At 38.9% G+C, this 19,689-nt stretch overlaps 1 protein-coding gene across 3 annotated transcripts in view; it reads left to right on the top strand.

Moving 5' to 3' along the window:
* Nucleotides 1-18,217, top strand: part of KIF13A (kinesin family member 13A) — a 102,966-nt gene extending 84,749 nt beyond the window's left edge. The window contains exons 26-40 of one of the 3 annotated variants that reach the window (XM_083856728.1): nucleotides 32-70; nucleotides 1,362-1,461; nucleotides 1,556-1,682; nucleotides 2,719-2,774; nucleotides 3,877-4,001; nucleotides 5,006-5,182; nucleotides 5,556-5,648; nucleotides 6,474-6,626; nucleotides 7,040-7,117; nucleotides 7,370-7,417; nucleotides 7,885-7,996; nucleotides 8,980-9,131; nucleotides 9,676-9,759; nucleotides 14,651-15,749; nucleotides 16,594-18,217. In XM_083856728.1, coding sequence (XP_083712854.1) covers nucleotides 32-70; nucleotides 1,362-1,461; nucleotides 1,556-1,682; nucleotides 2,719-2,774; nucleotides 3,877-4,001; nucleotides 5,006-5,182; nucleotides 5,556-5,648; nucleotides 6,474-6,626; nucleotides 7,040-7,117; nucleotides 7,370-7,417; nucleotides 7,885-7,996; nucleotides 8,980-9,131; nucleotides 9,676-9,759; nucleotides 14,651-15,749; nucleotides 16,594-16,880 — 2,730 coding nt within the window. In that variant the 3' untranslated portion in view covers nucleotides 16,881-18,217. The remainder of the gene's footprint in view (nucleotides 1-31; nucleotides 71-1,361; nucleotides 1,462-1,555; nucleotides 1,683-2,718; nucleotides 2,775-3,876; nucleotides 4,002-5,005; nucleotides 5,183-5,555; nucleotides 5,649-6,473; nucleotides 6,627-7,039; nucleotides 7,118-7,369; nucleotides 7,418-7,884; nucleotides 7,997-8,979; nucleotides 9,132-9,675; nucleotides 9,760-14,650; nucleotides 15,750-16,593) is intronic. The other 2 variants (XM_083856726.1, XM_083856727.1) reach the window with 2 other exon arrangements.
* Nucleotides 18,218-19,689: the final 1,472 nt, after the last annotated feature.

The following is a 19,689-nucleotide window of genomic DNA, read 5'->3' on the forward strand; positions in this document are numbered from 1 at the left end:
GTGTTTTACAAAATGTATTTTCTCCTACCAGAAGGAGGAGGATGATGGTGGTGATATGGATAGTTACCAGGTATTGCTGCTGTTGCTGTCAATCCTGTGGCATGGGGCACAGCTAATGCTAATGGCCAGCAACTCTCAAATGAACAAGCAAAAGCGGCTTTGAAATACACATGCTGTGCATTTTAGAGGCTACCTGGGCTATAAAACACTGCTATTTCAGATTACCTTGTGACTTTATACTCTTACAGTGTCCTCTCTTCTCTAGTACTCTGCAGTCAACTCTCCTAACTGGCTACATGAATTGCTATGGGAATAAAACCTTTGAAACTTTATTTTAGAATGAAAGCAGTTTCTGATGAATATCACAGGGAAAAGAACCAGCAGCTGCAGGCATCTTTTCCAGGCAAATTATGCAGCATAGAATATTTTGTTTATTTTCTAAAGAAAACACCATAACCTTTTATGTTGTGCAGTTTTCTGGAATGCTTGAGTGAGAGAGAGTGGAAGATGTGAATGGGGGGTAGATACAGAAGCTTCAGTGAAGCAATTTTCTTTTATCTGCACAAATCCAACCTTAACCCTGTTTTTCTGTGTGATAAGTCACAATTTAAACAACGTAACAGAAGACTCTTTTTAAAAGGTGACAAAGAGCAGAAGAGGAAATTCCCCCCAAAGTAAAATAAATTTCAAATTTCTACATCAAAGGCCTTTTTTTCTAATAGGCAGTCCCACAGAAATAAAACCAGTTAGGTGACAATGCTGACATCCCTTAAAATGATGTGCTAAATTTCCTAGCAATCTCAAAAATATAATTTAAGGTACTAACTTCTTGCGGGCTGTTCATGCGCTTCCTGACATATCACAGAGAAGAACCAACCAGATTTTCTGTGATACCACAAAGCATGATTGCATGATGGGTTTTGTTTGCATGAGAAATCTTTTAATTGCACTGATAGCAGCTGCTAGCAATGGGATTTTGTGCAGGTTTGAGGGCGTACTGACCTGTCTAATCTTCAGGAGAACTTATGATCAACTGATGATACTAGATTTTCCTCTTCCATATGCTATTCAAAAGTTTGATTGCCACTTCTGTGAGTAATTAGCCAATGGTGTCTAATCTGTTCAGCAGCAGAGGCAGTCACATTTTCTTTTCTCCTATTGAAATCTGAGACTTGAAAGCAAATAAACTTCCCTTCATGGGTGATGAGGTGCTTAATTCATGTGCATGTCATTCAGGGGAAAAAGATTTTTTGCATCTTGCAAGCCATTTTATATAAATTCTGATTAAATTATCACAAAATTCATTGCCCTTTATTCTTACCCTCATAGTTTAGTGACTTTCTTCTCTATTTCCATGTTAGGAAGAAGATTTGAACTGTGTACGAGAAAGGTGGTCTGATGCATTAATAAAACGCAGAGAATACTTAGATGAGCAGATCCAAAAGATCAGCAACAAACAAGGTTTGTTGCAGCTTAAAGTCTCTATCATAAGTACTTAATGTCCTATACCACAAAAAGTGTGTCTCATCTATAATCCTAATCTCTTCCACTGTAGAAAAATCTGAGGATGATATAGAACGAGAAGCCCGGCTGGTGGAACAGTGGGTAGGGCTGACGGAAGAGAGGAATGCAGTGTTTGTTCCAGCACCAGGCAGTGGAATTCCCGGTGCCCCTGCAAATTGGTATGTTCAGAAAAGCCACTGGAGTTGTCAGCTTTTTGTATATAAACTGTGCATGCTGCAAGGTACAAATCTAAGGATGTTTTGGAGCTTCCTGTGTTATCCTGTGATGCTACAAACTGCATTCAGCTGACAGAAAGTTTTAGAAGGTCATGGGCTGTTCTGAATGTAAGAAAGATTTGCTCAGCTAAGATATTACATAAAGTAGCTTTGAAATAGCTTTCAAAGTTTGAAAATCACTTTTGAATATAATGTAGTATTTTGAAATTTTATACAATTGAAAAAATTATCCAGTAGTTTGATTCCTTTCAGAAAAAGAATGATTGAAAGGTGAATGGTAGAACACATGATAATGTCATTGATAAAGGGTGGAGAGGGAAGAAGCTCTGATTTCAAAGGATATGTTCTTTGTTTCATCTGAATTTGTAATATATTTCTCTTTAGTTTCATTTAAATTTGTGTTTTAACTAAGATCTTTGGAGCTGACATGCAAAAATGCTGAGGAATGCAAAGTGTTAGGTTTGGGAAAGTCCAGACGAGAAATACTCCTCTAATCAAGTGTACACTAGTGTCTCCAGTAGTATTTGGGGAATAATGTAGCAATACTCTTTTCTTGCCATTTTCCCCCTTATCCACCTGAAGTGTGCTGTGGACACATAGCTAGAAGTGTTTTTATGGATATAAAGACTGCCAGTAGTTACATATCCAGTTGTTGAGAGGGTTGCTGACCTTCATATATGAGATGACTGTAAGCAGTTAACCTCATAAGGAACAGAATAGGATGTTTAAAACTGGTCCTCAAAGCAACTGCCACATGCTGTGTGGTGTGAATTGAGTTTTGGCAAAGCTCTAGATTTAGCTCTGTGTGTAGATAAACAAAATGCTGCTTGTGCCACACAGGCATTCAGAGTAGCCATCAAAACGTTGACAGCTTCAGCCATTGGTTAGAGTTAATGAATATTGCATGGAGTTCTGTTTGCCCAAATTAGCTTAGGTGCAAATTTGCCTTCTTTGTTGCCAGCAGTTTGTTTTGTTTCAGGATTCCACCTGCAGGAATGGAAACACATATACCTGTCCTCTTCCTTGATCTGAATGGTATGTTGTAAAAGCAGATTAAGAAACTCGTGGAGGGGGAAATGGGGGATTAATTTGGGTCAATAAATTGTTAAATGGAAGAATGAACCTGAAAGGTGTAAGAAATCAAACAAGTCCTGGCAATGACACTGTCTGATATGGCTTGTAAAGTGCTTTTTTTTCTGGTTGTGTACGTTGACATAATTAAGAATATTTATTTTAGCATAAAGATAAAAGTCAGGAAAGACAGGAATACAGTGATAGGCTGTACAACAGAAAATAGTGTAAGAAAGCAAGCTTAATTTGAATCAAACAGCAGGTGAGGAAATCCTGTAAGCGTTTTGATGTACAAATACACATGTTATTAAAGCACTGATGGAGAATCTCCCAGTGCTTTCAGAGTTCCTTCCACTGACGTATCTGTAGAGTCCTAAACAGCTCATTTAACAAAGACTGTTAAGGCTATAATGAGCTTTTTTTAGAGAATCTAAGTGTTCTCCCTTTGAAGGTTTTTAGTTCTAAATGTGAGAAGAATATTGATGTATATTCTTGACACAAATACACAGTGTAAGTAACAAGAGACTAGAGGTAGCTCCACATTTAAGGACTGTTTAGGAAGTAAGTTGAACTACAAACCTGAACATAAAGCAGAGGAGGATCCACAGGCCATATCACATCCAGCACTGAAGAGGGCTGCTACACATATTTGTATGGGCAATGCATCAATACCCACTTTAGCAGATGCTTTTGGAAAGTGAAATACCCTCTTCCTTCATCTGTGCTCACAAGGAATGTTTTTATTTGGTTGGTTTTTACTACCAGTAGAGATTAGCAGACAAAAGATCAAATAGGATATTTTAAAAGGTTAATTGTGTCATTACACACCTTTTATTTGTTCATTTAGCTAAACGCCTAATGTAGCCAGAACTGCTATTTTCAGGGTTTTTTTTGGTATTCTGAAATCATCTTCAAAATGCTGCATAGTAATAAAATTAAGTAGGATTAAATATATTATGAAATATGGGTAGGCCTTTTATTACAGCTTTATGTTATAACTTTGCCTCTATATATTCATATCCTTTGGTATAAAACTATTTCATTCTTTGCACATTTGTTTCATTAGCTGATGACCTCAGTGCCAATGAACAACTTATAGGTCCCCATGCATCAGGAGTTAACTCAATACTACCAAAGGAGCATGGGAGCCCATTCTTTTATCTGCCGATCATAAAACACAGTGATGATGAGGTAAATTGTTAGCAAGCCTCCTTCTTGACAACTGCAGCTTGTGTTAATGCTTTCTTCTTATGTTTTATTTCCTACTTCTATGTATTTAATCTTTATGGTTATTACCTTTTTGTCTTAGAAGTACCATCTGTATCTAGTGCTGCCTTTATTTTCTGACCTATTTATTTAGAATTTAAGAGGCTATGACTTGTTAGCTCTTTTGTCTTAATTCAGAGATGACAAGTCTTAGCTCTTGGGAAAGAATAATTCAGCTGCCTGACTTTTTCTGCTTTCCTCACCCCTTCATCATTCCTCTTGCAGGCTCTTAACTCTTAAGAGAAAATGAGTTGTTTTACCGTGTGTACTAGACAAAGCTTAATACTTAAATAAAAAAATCTTTCATTTGTAGTATATAGAGTTACTGGTTTTTAAATGTATGGTTTGAGAATTGCTGGAAATTAATGGCTCTGAATCCATTTTGGTATTTCTTAATTGATTCTTTATATATTCTTCACCTATTAGGCCACTGTTAGAGATCATTTCCAGAAAAATGAGACAGCAAAGTTGGGGAGAAGGCAGAGGAAAGGAAAAAAAACCCATTCTGCAGAATGGATGCAGGGTTTTTCTGTGGGGGCTGTTATAACTAATCCAATATAGATAAAATATTTTACATTGAAATTAATAGACTTTTAATAAAGTAACAGTAGGATTTGCATCCAGTCTTGCTTCTGCTTTCCTTTCTGTCTCCAGCCACGTGAAGACTTCCTTTTGAGGCAGGGTTTGAACAGTGCAGGCATTGTGGAGATGATTATTTTCTCCAGTATCTTAACACCTCTTTTTTGCTTCTTCGGATAAATTCCTTACTATGAAAAGGAGGTTTAACTCGACTTTGTTCAGTGATGCTGATTTTTCTCTAATTAAGGAATTGTTTTACTTCATGTTAAATCTTTGCATATGGTACCTGTTGTTAGAGTAATAGAATCTTTGATTTCCCTTTCCTTCCTCCACTTATTTTGCCTACATAGGTTTCAGCCACTGCTGCCTGGGACTCTTCTGTCCATGATTCAGTGCACCTGAATAGGGTAACTCCTCAAAATGAGAGAATTTACTTAATAGTGAAGACTACTGTGCAGCTCAGTCACCCTGCTGCAATGGAACTGGTATTACGCAAAAGGATTGCAGCCAACATTTATAACAAGCAGGTAATAAGTTTATATATTCTTTTATTCCTTGTTTTGTTTCATATTCTTAATTTAAGGAACGTGTTTCCTTATCTACTTGCTTAATTTTTTTTAATCTTACAAGAAAGAAATGAAAACTAGGTTTTTATAAATTGCAGTAAAGCTGTGTACTGGTAGATTTCTTTGAACTGTCCATTTTTCAACTGATTAAACTCAGTTGTATACTGGGCACAGTGCTGTCAAGAGGACTTAAACTATCATAAATGCTAAAAACGTAATATAATAAATTATGGTTCTGATTGCCTTTGTAATCAGATTTGGCATTGCACCTTTTTATTTCTTGGGATGTCATAAATAATGATTATCAAAACAGTAACTGAAAATTTCTTTCTAGAGTTTTACCCAGAGCCTGAAAAGGAGAATATCCTTGAAAAATATATATTATGCCTGTGGAGTGACTTATGAAATAGTGTCCAATATACCAAAGGTAAATTATGCCATTTCTCTGACAAATTCACAGACAACAACAGAATTGACTTACTGCAGTGGGTGATACTGATTAGAAAGTAAATGTCCTTCTTTGCTGATATGAGGCAGCTTTGAAAGCGGATATACTGAAGCTCTATGTAAAATTGTGTTTATCTTTAAACAGTTGAAAACTGTGGGGATTTTATTTTCTCTTCTACTGTGTTTAACTGAGTTTTTGTAGTAGAGTTATGTTTGAAAGCCAGTTAGTGTCTACAGGGAAAATACAGAGGGTACTCAGAGGAATGTTCAGGTCTGTGAAAACAATAGCTGGGAAACTGAGTTCACAGGAATATAAATTACTTTTTATAGAAAAGGCTCATACAAGTTGTAAATGTACTATAAGATTTATTTTAAAGGTAAACAAACTGGACAAATGAAAGCATAAATAGTCTTGTTACCATGTAATTGTCACTTTGCTGCAATACCATTTAAATTTTAACCTCTAGGGAAATCACAGCATATATTAAGATTTGGGAAGGAAATTACATTTCCTTGCCTAGGAAGTTGTCATTAGTTGAGCCTTAACATACACAATATCAGGTTATATTTGCATTATTTCTGGAAGTGCTTTTACTATAGCAACTGCTCAAAACTTCTCCTAAGCTTGATCTCTTCAGCATCATTTGCATCTCTATGGAACAGCCCTGGATCATTGACTGTAATTAGGTTTGCTGATTAAGATGCCCAATTCACGTTGATTTCTGTATTGAATTGGTCTAAAAAACGGAACTAAAACAGTTGGCTTTCCTTTTTGAAACCTTGAATGGTGTAACTTCTACTTTAGGCTACAGAAGAAATTGAGGATCGTGAGACCTTAGCGCTGATGGCTGCAAGGAGTGAGAACGAGGGCACATCCGACGGCGAAACCTACATTGAGAAATACACACGAGGTGTGCTGCAAGTGGAGAACATTCTGAGCCTTGAACGACTAAGACAGGCAAGGAAAAGGCATTTCTTGCACCCTTTGTGCTGGATTATGAGAATTCAAGAAGAGATGATTGATCTTTTAAAAATACTATCTGGCTCTTTTTGTTTCCGTTGGGGTTTTTTTAAGGATCATTGGGCAGATAAATGTAAAACTAAGTTACTTCTGTGAAATACAGATTTCCAGAGGTGGTAGACGTAGTAACTAAAGCTGGCAATGATGTAGTACTCAGAACCTGAACAAGCAAAGGCCAAAGCATGAATTTCAGACAGAAGCTTTGGTGATTATGTGTGCAAATTAAGATTTGTGAATGCAAGCCCTAATTGCTGCTGTTAGCTACACTGAAAAAAAGTCCCAATCCTGCTTGCTCAGTTCTCCTGAGGAGACCATGGCATTGCTGTTAGTATTTTGTTCTCTTTACACAGGCAGTCACTGTCAAGGAGGCTCTCTCCACCAAAGCCAGGAACATCCGCAGGAGTATCAGCACTCCGAACGTGCACAATGTAAGGACCCTTCATCCTTAGCAGGGATGGGGCAGGGGCTGCTGTCTGTGTGCTGATTTAATGCTTGCACTGTGAGATACGGGAATGGTTACTCTGTGCTGACACTAACCAGCCTGTGGGGAAAGTGGTCATGAAGTGAAATCGCTCCCCAAAATTGTCTGTCCTAGGAGGTAACAAAGTGTTTCCACAAGGTATTATATCTCACAGATAAAAGGTAGGCATTTTGTCATTCTGTCTGTTGGTGTTCCATAGGTGTCCTGTAGTCGACTGGATCTTTCTGCCTGCGATGAAGATGACAAGGTATGGAAATACAGCAACAAACAGCTCACATTCCCAGATTTCCCACCCCCACTAGAAGCAAGATGTGTTTGAGAATTGGGGGAAAAAAAAGGAAAATAGAAATAGTATTTTCCTTTTAAAGTATTTAAAGCAGTTGATTTACATAACATGTCTTCAACGTTGTGCACTCATTACATATAATTTTGCATTAAACCTTATCACCCTTCTCTGCTTTTCATATTAAAATTATATAAACTGATATTTAAGAAACAGAAAGAGCAAAACCTTAAATACTTCATTGACCAGCTAATTAGCTTTTAAACAATCCATTTCTGTGTGACAGGAAAATTATCTGAAGTCAGTAATCGACATACCTTTGGTTTATGGGGTTTGATTGACTTTAAAAAGAAAGAACACCTGAGTTTACCTGTTCTTTTTCCACATATGCCTGTATCATCATGCAGATTTATGTATTTTTCTTTTTTTAGGGTTGGTCTGAAAGTCACCTAGACATATCTGACTGTTGTTCCAGTTATCAAGACGTATCATGTTACGGTACTTTACCCAGGGAGTCACCTCGCAAGAGCAAAGATGGCAGTGGTGAGATTTCATATATGTAATGACAGTGCTGGTGGATTCTTATTTACTGCATTAAACTGAAAATTAAATTCCCAGTGCTCTTTTCCTAATAAATGTGTTATCCAACTTCTACTTAAGGAGCTAAACATAATCTGGAAATAGAGGAGAAAGGAAGAAATGCATCCAGGAAAGGGTGTAAAGTTGAGGGTATCCAAAAAACCAAGAGAGCAGAACGTGCTAAATATAAATCAAAACCATAGAAGGGAAAAAAAAAGGAAAAAAACCCTACCCAAAACAAAACAAAAACACACACACAAAAAAAACCCCAAAAAACCCCAAAAAACCCCAAAAAGCAGCTGCTGTTATTTCATGAATTTGAAGATGAAGATGCTTTTCTTCAAGTGGGAATTGTCCTTAGACATGTTCTTTACATGATATGTGGATATTGGCTGTGCCTCCCCATCAGTATGTCACAGGTGCCTTGTTTCCTTCAGGTCACATTGACTAGGCAGTGCAGGTAGAAATACTGCTGCAATAAAGTGGGACTGGGGATTTATTCATTACTTCTTTGCTTTTTATAATTTCCTTTTTGATCATCCTGCACAGCCAGGATGGCTGGCTTGGTTACAGGGCAGCTTTGCAGTGTTGTGGGAAGAGGTCAGGTGAGATACAGGAAGCAAAGAGCTTTCTCAATTTTAGTTTCAAGGACACTTCCCACTGTTTTTATGACCAAGATGAAAAGGAGAAATGTTGGAGCCTCAGAATGGAGGGGGCTGATACTACTTACTGTTCTCTGCTTTCCTTCTTTTTCCAGACTTCTTTGAAGATCTCACTGGTCTCTGCATTGTTTCCTGCCTAGGCCAGTGGTTAAATACTAAAATATTGGCATTTTTCTGTAGCCACCAACTTGTCAAATGCATGGCTTAACCTTCAGTGGTTTGAAATATGCTCTTGCAGTCAGGATATGAGGAACTGAAATACGCTATTTTTGCTTTTTTACCTAGGTGTTGTAGCTGAGAATTCCCATGCTTTAATGGCCAGCCCTTTTAAAGCATTTTCTCCCCAGCCACCAAAGTTTTTCAAGCCCTTAATGCCAGTGAAAGAGGAACATAAAAGGAAGACCCCACTTGAAAGCCGACCTCTACTTAGTCAAGAGGTAATCTTTGAAAACCACCTGCTTTTTTAAAGGAGATGGAGTGATTTTGTGTACTTGGCAAATTATTTGCATCTGTTGCAACAGAATTTTGTAATTCTCTGGTAAAATTATTCAGGCTACTCTTTATATGTGGTGGAGTTTTGCTGTTTGTTTTTTGCCTGAATACAGGGTTTGTGGGCTTTGGGGTTTTTTTACTTCTTGGTATGTATTCTCTTTTACAGGATACTTTAAAGTATTTTAAAGTAGCAGTAACCTACCTTTTTATTATTACTATTATTCAGTAAGACGTTGGTGTGGTTTTTTTTCATAGATCAAACATAATTCTGTGAAACTGTTCTGGGGTGGTTATAATTCTGGCCTTTATTCCTCACCCTCAGACTCTGGGAAGAGTGCATGAGTTCCCCTACCCATTAACCATATACCATGTCTGTATGGCCAGCATGGGTGTTTCACCTTCATCACGTCTACACACCTTTCTAACTTGGCACCCACTTAGCGCTGTGGTTTGTGTGATGTGTTGTTGTGTGTCTCTCAACCTTTGCAGAGCATGCCTCCATCTCAGGTGCACTGTGCTGGCTGTGCTGTGCCTGCAGGAAGCAGTGCCAGCAGCATGCCTGAGGAGAAGATTGTAAGTTTTGTACCAGTTTCTGTCTCCAGGCCTGGTGGTGGGCTTGAGGCACTCATGCTACTGCAGCAGGAAAAAGAAGTTGTGAGGTGGAAATAACCACTTGTGACTGATTGTAGTTTATGGTTGTAACAGTTGCTTGCCTGGCTTGCAAATGAATTTTGTTATTGGAACTAACTCCACTGGGGTTTGGTGTTTTGTTTTTGTTTTGTTTTGGGTTTTAATGTTTATATGTCATTTGTCTTGTGGGATGAGGGAGAGGGGAGGCTGTAGTGTCAGGGCACAAGTGATCAAGTAAAGGATGGGTTAGTGAGCCATGCTGTTGTCACTCTAATATACCTTGTATGTTACCTAGATTTTGTGACTATACCCCAGAGTAAATGGAATGATCCCATTTGGTGTAAGTAACCATGCATTTAGGTGTGGGTACACTATAAAAAGCTTATAATTGCCTGAAATGGAAGTAATATGACTAAAATAAGATTGCCGCTCTTAATTAACCTGCAACCTGTCCTCATCATAATTCAGGTGGAAATTGAGGTGGAGGGCTTTTGTTTTAATCTTCACCTGCTAAATCCTTTTCTCACTGCTGCTTCAACAAAAGGTGTATCATCATTTCTGCTGTATGATGGCTTTGGTTTTGGGGCTGTGGAACATGGCTGCAAATACTTGCTTTAATCAGAACTTTAGATTTAAAATTCAGAACCTTCAAATTATTTCCTGTAAGTCCTATGGGACACTCTCCCACAAAACGTGACAGCTTCTTCCTATTCCACAGTTATTTTCATTCCTACCATATAGCCAGGCCATTAAGAAACCTGTTGTGGATGTCTAATGCTGTTTTGTAGATTGTTAGACCAAAGTATGCTGAGTATCCTGAGTGTTCTGGTGTATATATGTGAAGCTTGGCTGCTGGGTTTGGGTTGCAGCTGTTTTATTCTTGATCATGTTAATTTTCCATAAGGTAGCTGACGTGCTGACTTGCACTGAGTCACTGATAGAAATAGCATTAAGGTATTTGGAAGAAAAAATGTTCTAGTGGGTTGAAAAAACATCCTTTGGAAAATAAATTGTTACAAAACTTTCCATAGCAACTTGAGGGCAGCTTTGATCCCTTGAGTGAAAACAAAGTCCCACCCCATGCATGCCCTGAATTAACCCAGGCACTTGCCTGTGCTGCTTTTCACAGATATGCAGAAGCTTTCAGAGCTAGAAAATGGCAACATCCTGCCACCAGGCTTTGCCAGCTAGAAGGGAACTAGTTCACTGAACACTATAAACCTGCTGTAGCCAACAGGACCGTGGAAGGAGCTGTTCTTTCAGTTCTGAGCTGCTTGACTCGTACTGACTCCTCCCTTGTGTCAATGCAGCTTTTTGTTTGGTTGCATAAGAAGTCAGATCAAGGGAACTGATCCACCCACTTGATGGCTTGACTACCATGGAGTTTTTCGTTTGGATCTAGTCCTCTGTCTGGTGACTTTTTAGACCCTTGAGGGTTAGTGCCAGTAACTAACATGTTTAAGGAGCATTTGCTAAGAGGAAACCCTTCTAGCAGGCAATAAAAATTGAGGCACCAGTGGTTCAACCACTATATAAGTATTACTGATTTTTAAATTAGTAGAATGGAAACTTGTTCAGGTTACTTGAGAGGTGTAATTTAGGGATTTGAAAATTCAGATGCTTTAACTTTTAATGACACAATATCTTTGTTACAAAGCAGATGTGGGGAAGCTGCTCTGTGCTTATTTTGCTTCTCTACTGCTAGAACTTGATGTATAGTCTTGTGTCATTAGTTCTTGCTGTCATGGTCTTTCTGTTACCAGTTCTTAAATCTGCTTTTCATTATAGTCATTCTGTTATATCCCAGGAAGGTTGCTGAAGTTTCTTGACCAAGTTTTCAAAGATTTTATCTTTATTTATACCAACAGCCTGAGCTGTATGAGGCACCTTGTTTCTTTTTTTCCCCATCTCACATCCCCAGAAATTTGAAGAACTCTGAAATTGCTTTGTTTCTGGAATTTCCCAATCAGGAAACTTAAGAGGAGCTCTGAAAGGAAGTATGTATTTTTCCCACCAGGGGCATCTTTTGTTTGTCACAAGGTGGTGTCTCCTCACCTGTTTGCAGCATTCTTCATAGCCCATGTTCTTGTAAGAAGACTGATTCTCTGTACTTACCTTTTGCCCTTGCAATGACGGATAATCCTGAAATGGCACATGACTGACACTGTGGTTACTTGTTTGGCCTTTCCTAATCAAGTCACCAATGTCTGTTTGTCTGTAGAGCCATTTCTCAGTTACAGCCTCTTATCCAGTCTGATTCTGAACAGGGACACCACCAAGGTGGGGTTTTTTCAGTCAAATGAAGAATCCTGCAAGTTTCAAAAGAGACACAAAGAACTCTGTTATAAAAATACCTTTTGGTCTCTAGGGGACATTTAGCTAGTGTTGACTACAAATACCTCCTTCATTAAATGTTTCTTAGTTTGGAGTTCATATATAATCTTCAACTTAAAAAAGTATATTTAACAAACTCTTAGTTTTTAATGTTTTAAAAAAAAAACCAAACTATTAAGTTCTGCATGGAACAAAACTTAGTTTTGTACAAGTAAAATTGGCAAAAGGGAAGAAGTAAGCAGAATGATAGAGAAAACATCCCTCAAGATGAGCATCTGGTATCCTGCAATATGCAAAAAAGTTGCTTTGCATAAGGCTTTAGTGCTTGGAAAGGTATTCGTAGTCTGAATAAAGCAGGTATTGTTTTTTTCCTTTACTTCTAAAGGAACTGTGGATTTCAGATGTAAGTAGCAAGATTTTCAGCATTATAAATGATACTCAGTAGTACATGACATTTCATAACACTATTGCTCCTCTTCAGAGAAATAAATAATTGCAAATTAAAACCTTCATCCAAATTTGGTATTAGAAATAACTCTGAAAGTGTGCTGTGAAAATTAGAAAGCAAAGGATAAGAAGCCTTAACTTGAGCAAATATTAATAATCTGAAATGTGATTGGATTTGTCAGATATACTTAGACAAGTAGAGACATCCTGTTCAGACACTGATAGCTGTGCCAACAAAAAAATAATATTATTGAAAATGTTGAGTCATCTTAAGAGGCCATTCTGTGTGGGTAATACTGAATTGTATTTGCTATGAGTTTGAATGTGGTAGGAATGGACATGAGACCTTGTTATAGGTAAGGGCTGTCTGACATATGGGGACAGGCTGGAATATCTGGAGCCTTAGGGAGACCAGTCACGGGGACATCTTATCAATGTATAAAAAAACCCTGACGGACCAAGGCAGACTCTTCTCAGCAGTCTCCAGTGACAGGACATGAGGTAAATCAAAACCTGACATAAGATTCCATCAGATCACAAGATGGAACAAGAAAATAATTCATCTACTGTGAGGGCATCAAACACTGGAATGAGTTGTGCAGGAAGGTTGTAGAGATCTCAAAACCCACCCAATTGGACACTGTCTTGCAGCCTGCTCTGGCTAACCCAGCTTCAGCAGAGGGAGATTGGGCTAATTGACCTCAAGAGGTGCCTTCCAATCCAAACAATTTTGAGATTACTCTGACATGGGCAACTTGAGCAAATCTGTTTCCTGGGCATTTGAAGTTTTGTTACACAAAGTTATTTGAACAGTCTTGGCTATTTTGAAGTGAGGAAACATTTTCAAGAGGATGTTTATCCTGATGTTTTGGTACTCTGTGGTCATCTGGTTAACTGTTCTGCTTTTCCCTTTACACTGGTGAATCACAGCAGGTGTCTGAAAGCATCCAGGTACTTCAGATATCACACAGGAGCTGCCTTGATAGGAACTTGAAATCTGTGATGCAGATGAAGTAACTGAGAAATAATGAGTGCTTGAGTTTCTCTAAAGGACTTCAGCAGATTTCATTTTTCCTAAAATCCGATTATTTCTAGTACAAATTTCCTGTAAACTAACCATTTTCAATATATGTGTGTGCGTATACATACTCCTATGTTTATATGTAGGCATATATGCGTGCAAATGCATATATATGTGTAAATGAAGACATATATGTACATAAAAAAGGAAGTACTTAAAAAAGCATCCATGTGGAGTCCTGCCTGCAGTATTTTATCTTGGAGGTACAGTCCTACCATGTTGCTGGAGTCTTTCTCAGATTCATCTTTTATAGCCTCAAGTCCTCAGCTTCAGATGATCTCTGTGAAAGCCACATCTGTGGTCTAGTTATGGTGCATCCCCACATATCACCAAGGGGAAATTCAGAGAGGCACCTCCGAAATCTGCCAGGGTGATTAGTGTCACTTATTTCCCTCCAAACATGTACAAGTATGCATACAAATGCTTCCTTGAAGATTTGCTGTAATATTTTAACTTTTTGCTTGTGTATTCAAATATCCTGAGCATGTTCAGCTGTGATAGCCAGGGGTAAGCAAAATTATTTAGCCTCACTGATATCAGGTTAATAGAAAATCCCACTATACAAAGTTTTTAATAATCCCAAAGTTTTTAATAACCTGTATTGCAGCAGGGCCTTTACCATTAATATTTATGTTTATCTTGTTAGGTAGTGAATTAACTCTATAAAATACCTTCAGTAGGTTTAATTAGTCTAAATCATGGGAAAAAAGTTTGTGGATGAAAATATGTAACTTTTATTGCTTTATATTTTCTGAACTATTTAGAATTTATTTTCTAAAAATTGAATAGCTCAATGTAGATAGGATACGTTCCCAGCAGCTCTTTTCAATGGTGTCTTCCATTCTTCAGTTAAAGAATATTAAAGGTACATATTTCTCCATGCTCAGAAAGGAAAAAATCAAGGATGGTTAGTTTATTTTGGAAACCTCACTGTCACAGGTTCCTGATCCTAATTCTTCTTTTTATTTGCAGGACTCTGAGGAGGAAGACAGTGAATTGGAGGCCATTAATAAGAAACTGATAAGTCCACAAAATTTTCAGAATTTCCGGCCTTATGTACCAGAGGAGTTTGCTGACTTCAGTGTTTACAATGCTAGCCTGGAGAACAGGGAGTGGTTTTCCTCTAAATCAGACTTCATGAGCTCACGTGTTCTGGAGAAAGAGGTGTCCCGCAGCCCCACCACTAGCAGCATCACTAGTGGCTACTTTTCCCACAGTGCCTCTAACGCCACCCTGTCTGACATGCTTGTCCCCTGTAGTGATAGCACAGACCAGCTAGCCTGTCACACCAAGGAGCTGGACTCTAGTGATCCCTCGGGATCATCCCTTGCACATGACTTAAGATCTTCTTTGAACAAGGAATGTCGAGAGTCAGAAAAGGAGTTAGCAAGAGAGAAGTTACCTGTGGTACCACTGAAAGAAAACAGTGCCTTAACAGAGCAAGTACCACTGTCATTCAGTGCCACTGACAGAGACTCTCAGCAGTTACCCAGAGCTGGATCCCTCTCAACTCTAAGTTCCTTGGATGGCAAAAACACCATTGAATTTTCACCACGTGAGGTGACAGTTGAGCACACGACAGACGTTCTGGAAGATCACTCCTTTACTGAGTTCATGGGTGTTGAAGATGGGAAGGACTTTGATCATTCAACAGCTCCACAGTCGTGTTCCCTTGTGTCCTCTAATGGAGCAGGCACCCCGGAGTCACCCCGAGGCTTGGGCAAGGGGCAGAGCCTGTGCATGGACCAGCAGAGCTCTGCAGCAGCAGCAGGTGACAGCTGGCTTGTGGGTGCTGTGGAAAGCCCTTTCTGTTCTGGACTGGTGAAAGACACTTCAGACCCTGAGACTTATCCCGATGCTTCCATGGACGATTTTATAACGAAGGACCACTTGGATGGTTCTGATTGTGAAGAAGGTGCTTCTGCAGATCAAGCCCACGTCTTGCCAAGCTGGGTGGCTGTGGGTGAACAAGTCTGTGTTGGAAGTAATAAGATGGGCACAGTGAGATATGTTGGAACGGTGGATTTTTCAGCTGGAATCTGGGTTGGAGTTGAACTCAATGTTCAGCTGGGTAAGACTAAATATGTTCTAAGTTATCTATGCAGCTGATGTGACCAATTTTTAAAGTCACAGTACAATCATTTCTTCCAGTTCAGTCCTGGGAAGTGCCTCTAGTTTCATGAAGCTTGGTATCTGATACACTCATTTCTCAGCTTCCTGGTTATAGGGATGCTCTGATCCATTTTTAACTCTCTGAAAGCCCTGCTTTTGCATGTTGTGGTAGTTCCCCATTGGTACCCATCTGTTTTTACAGATCAGAGAAACAAACAAAGCCTAAAATTGGCAGATTTTTTTTAAATCAATGTGCACACATTCATGAACAGTACTAACAGTGTACATCACTTGTCAGATAGGTTTGCTGTCAGTGGCTTTTAGAGATTTGTTGTTTTCCACTGAGGAAAGATGAATTCCAAGCACAGGCTTTCTGTAACTTGACTTCAGAGGGGTCAGAAAAAGTCAGTGCACTACAAGTGTTAACAAACTTCTATAGAAATGCTTCATTTAAAAAGATGTTTTTAGTGGTTATGCCAGAAGTTTGTCTCCAGCTAAATTTTAAGCTTTGCAAGCAATCCATTTTGAGGACAGTTTATTTTGCAAAATGAACACATGCTTGGCTTTTTAAACTGTTAGTTAACAAAGCAATATTTTAGAAAATCATCTTTTTGGTCACACTTCAAGTCCTCCTTTCCAAGTTTTGTTCTCCCCAGTGTATGGTGAGCATCTGGCTCTGTCACTCAGCAGGACCAGTCTTGACTATTTGACAGATAACCAAAGCTATTCACTCTTCAGCCCCTCAATTCTATGTGCTAATGGCAGCACCAGCATTTAATCCTGTGTATTTCTTTCCTTTGAAGGGAAGCACGATGGAATAGTGAAAGGCAGAGAGTACTTCCACTGCAAACCTCGACACGGTGTTTTCGTTCGTCCTGGGCGCCTCAGCAAAGCACCAGCTCCCGCGAGGAAATGGAGTAGCACTTCCCGGTCTCAGGCATCTTCCACTTCAGAGAAAAGGAAGAGTTCTGTGCTTCAAGGCTCATCAGCCACTCCCAAGACAGGAGGAGACGTCCTCTGCCATTCAGGAGATGCAGCGGCTTCTGCTTTTTCTAGGAAACAAGAAAACAGGAAATCTTGGATTAACTAAACCGCAGTATTTTTGCACTTACTACACGCATCACTGTGTAGAAAACTCTATGGATTTTTGAAGCTATTGTACATTTTAACCTGTCCATACGGAATGTGTATTCTCTAGAGTCCTTGACTTAATTCTCTAATTTTTTATAAATAATATATATATTATATATATATGAATGTGTATCTATAGTTTGTCTGCCAGTGGGCAGATATGGCTGCACACTAAACACAGTTAAAGCTGATTGTAGATAACTGAGGTACTGGACTATTTGTTACGCAACAACTTGGGAGATATATTTTAAACAACAAAAGATATTTTATTGAGGAAAAAAACAGGATGTAAATCCATATTTGGAAAAAAAACCCCAACCGCTACGGTTTGCTGTTCTTAATTACCAAAGAACTTGTTTTAGACTGACATATTTGCTGTTTATATCTTTCTATTGTAAATGTTTTAACTGGTAACTTGGTGCCATGTTTCTTCCAGTCACTGGGCACCGTGCAGCCTTCCGTGTTTAAGCACACTGAAATATCCAACTGCTTCATATGTTTTGTCTTCCTAGAGGCCTGCCACTGTGCTGACTTGGCATTGGAATGACTGATGATGCCTGAAGCTATGAGTCTGGCATTTCACATGTTAGCAAAAGCCAGCCAGGCAGTTTGACTGCAGAAACAGTATTACTGCAAGGGTGTGAGAGGACAACATTCGGGGTTTTTTTAGGGAGTTTTGGGGTTTTTGGGTGCAGGATGGGGAGAAATGGGAAATAAAGAAGCAGTAAATGGATCATGACTGCAAACTTTGCACTTGTTACTTGCTGGTTTATTATCAAGATGAAATAGAACCTGCTAAAGTAATTTTAATCTGTAAAGTTTATTTTAATAATGGGAATGATGGAGGGATTTATGTCTGGTGCTCATGAATTCCTAAGAAGGTTGTTCCACATGTAGATACTGTAGATGCCTGTACAAGCGTTCTGGATATTTGTAAAGCAACATGGTAAAAAATGAGTGAAGTGAATGGCCTGCTGTATCTTTTCTTTGTTCCTTAGCAAGTGAATGATTGAGATACCTGGGACCTTACTGAAAAGCTGCTGTTCTTTGATTTTTGTGTACAGTAAGCGGACTCTCGTATTTTACTATTTACTGTAAAGAACTGTAATTTATATACTGCCATACTGTATTTAATTGGTGCAGACCTATTGTGTGTTAGAATACAGACTGTTTACTTGGGATTTAAAAAAACATGTTTTGCTTGTGTTTGGTACAATTAGGCTTCATGCTCAAAGAGGGAGCTGTTTCTAGCTGGTCCTGCTCAGATTCAAAGGACTTGGTAAAAATGCTGAAGGATAATGTGGTTGGAATGGAAGACTGGATGGTATGAACCCATCTTACCACTGAACCTCAGAGAAGAATAGCAGGCCGTGTAGATACACATTCCTCATCTGCTTTCTCTATCCCTCCCAGGAGAGAGAGCAGAGCTGGGGAACTCCTGCCGGAGAACAGAATCATGTGGGTCAAGGGGAGATGGGACAAGTTCCTGGAAGACAGACAAGAGAGAGGATCATTGCTAAATATACTATATAAAGGCCTCAGCTGCCTGCAGCATGGTTAGCAGCTGGGAGGGCAATGTGCTGGAGGAGGCAGTGAAAGGAGGGGCTGTCAAGTGCAGTGCACTTGTCCTTGCCGTGCCTTTTGTCCCTTCTAAGATGGGATTCTTATGTGTTAATTGATTTTGGTGAAACGTGTATGTTTGCAGAACAGTTCATGCTTCTGGTGTCCACCTAGAGTTGCTCTTACTGCATTAATGAAACTGCTGCTGGAGGAAACTACAATAATAGAAAAATATTTTATGCAGAATTATTTTATCAGGCACAGATGATTGTGGAACACTGCCAGGTATCAACACAAAACACTCCAGTGTCTTGAAGTTAAGTTTAGATATCACTTTAATATTTTTATAAACCTTTTAGGAAATCTGTTTACACATTGGCATTAACATATTTGTCCAGGACCACCACAAACACTTTTGAAAATCAATGTGGCCATTTTCTTATGGCACACATTCAGTAGTTACACCAGCTTAGCATCAGCCAGCATCAGCTGGGCTCTTCATTGTTTCAGACCGCTGAGAATACAGAATGCATGATTGATTGCTTCAGAAACACTGGGATGATTGTGCTCTTGGAGTAGGCAATCTGTGTATGCCACAGAGACCAAAGGAAGCCAACCTTGTGTCCTTCTGTACCCATTTCACATAAGCTTTGCCACTGTGAGCTCTGTTGTTATTAAAAGACCTGTAAAAGAATTTTGCAAACCTTGCATGGTAACATGCCCTGCCCTGGGTTGATGCAAAGTTAGGAGCACAGCTAACAAGTGCAATGATGTGATAGCAAAATGAAAGCTCTGGTTATGTGCTCCTCAAAACTCTAACGTAAACAGAACCATTTTTTCCTGTTAGCAATGTTAGACTAGGATTTTGCTGTCTTGAACTTTGGACTCAAAGTGGAAGAAAATCGTGGTGATAATGCAACTGCGAATTTTTTTTTCCTTTTTAATACTAACTAGCAGCTAAAATACACTGCTGAATAAGCACAGTGTGCAGCCCGTAGTAAGATCTCAATTAAAAAACCAAAGACCAGTCAGGATACTGAATATGTAAAACCAGTCCTTCATTCAACAAACCTATCGTCCTGTTTTGTTTCCCTAGTCTGCACAGAATTAATGGATTTTTACCACCATGGTCGTTAGAATGCTAAGTAAGATCGTGCTGGCCTTCACCTTGTTTTCTGAATTTATGATGCGCTGTTTTCCCGAGCATG

Source organism: Zosterops lateralis (genome assembly GCF_965231275.1).
Source record: "Zosterops lateralis genome assembly, chromosome: 1".
In the NCBI taxonomy this organism is placed as follows: domain Eukaryota; kingdom Metazoa; phylum Chordata; class Aves; order Passeriformes; family Zosteropidae; genus Zosterops; species Zosterops lateralis.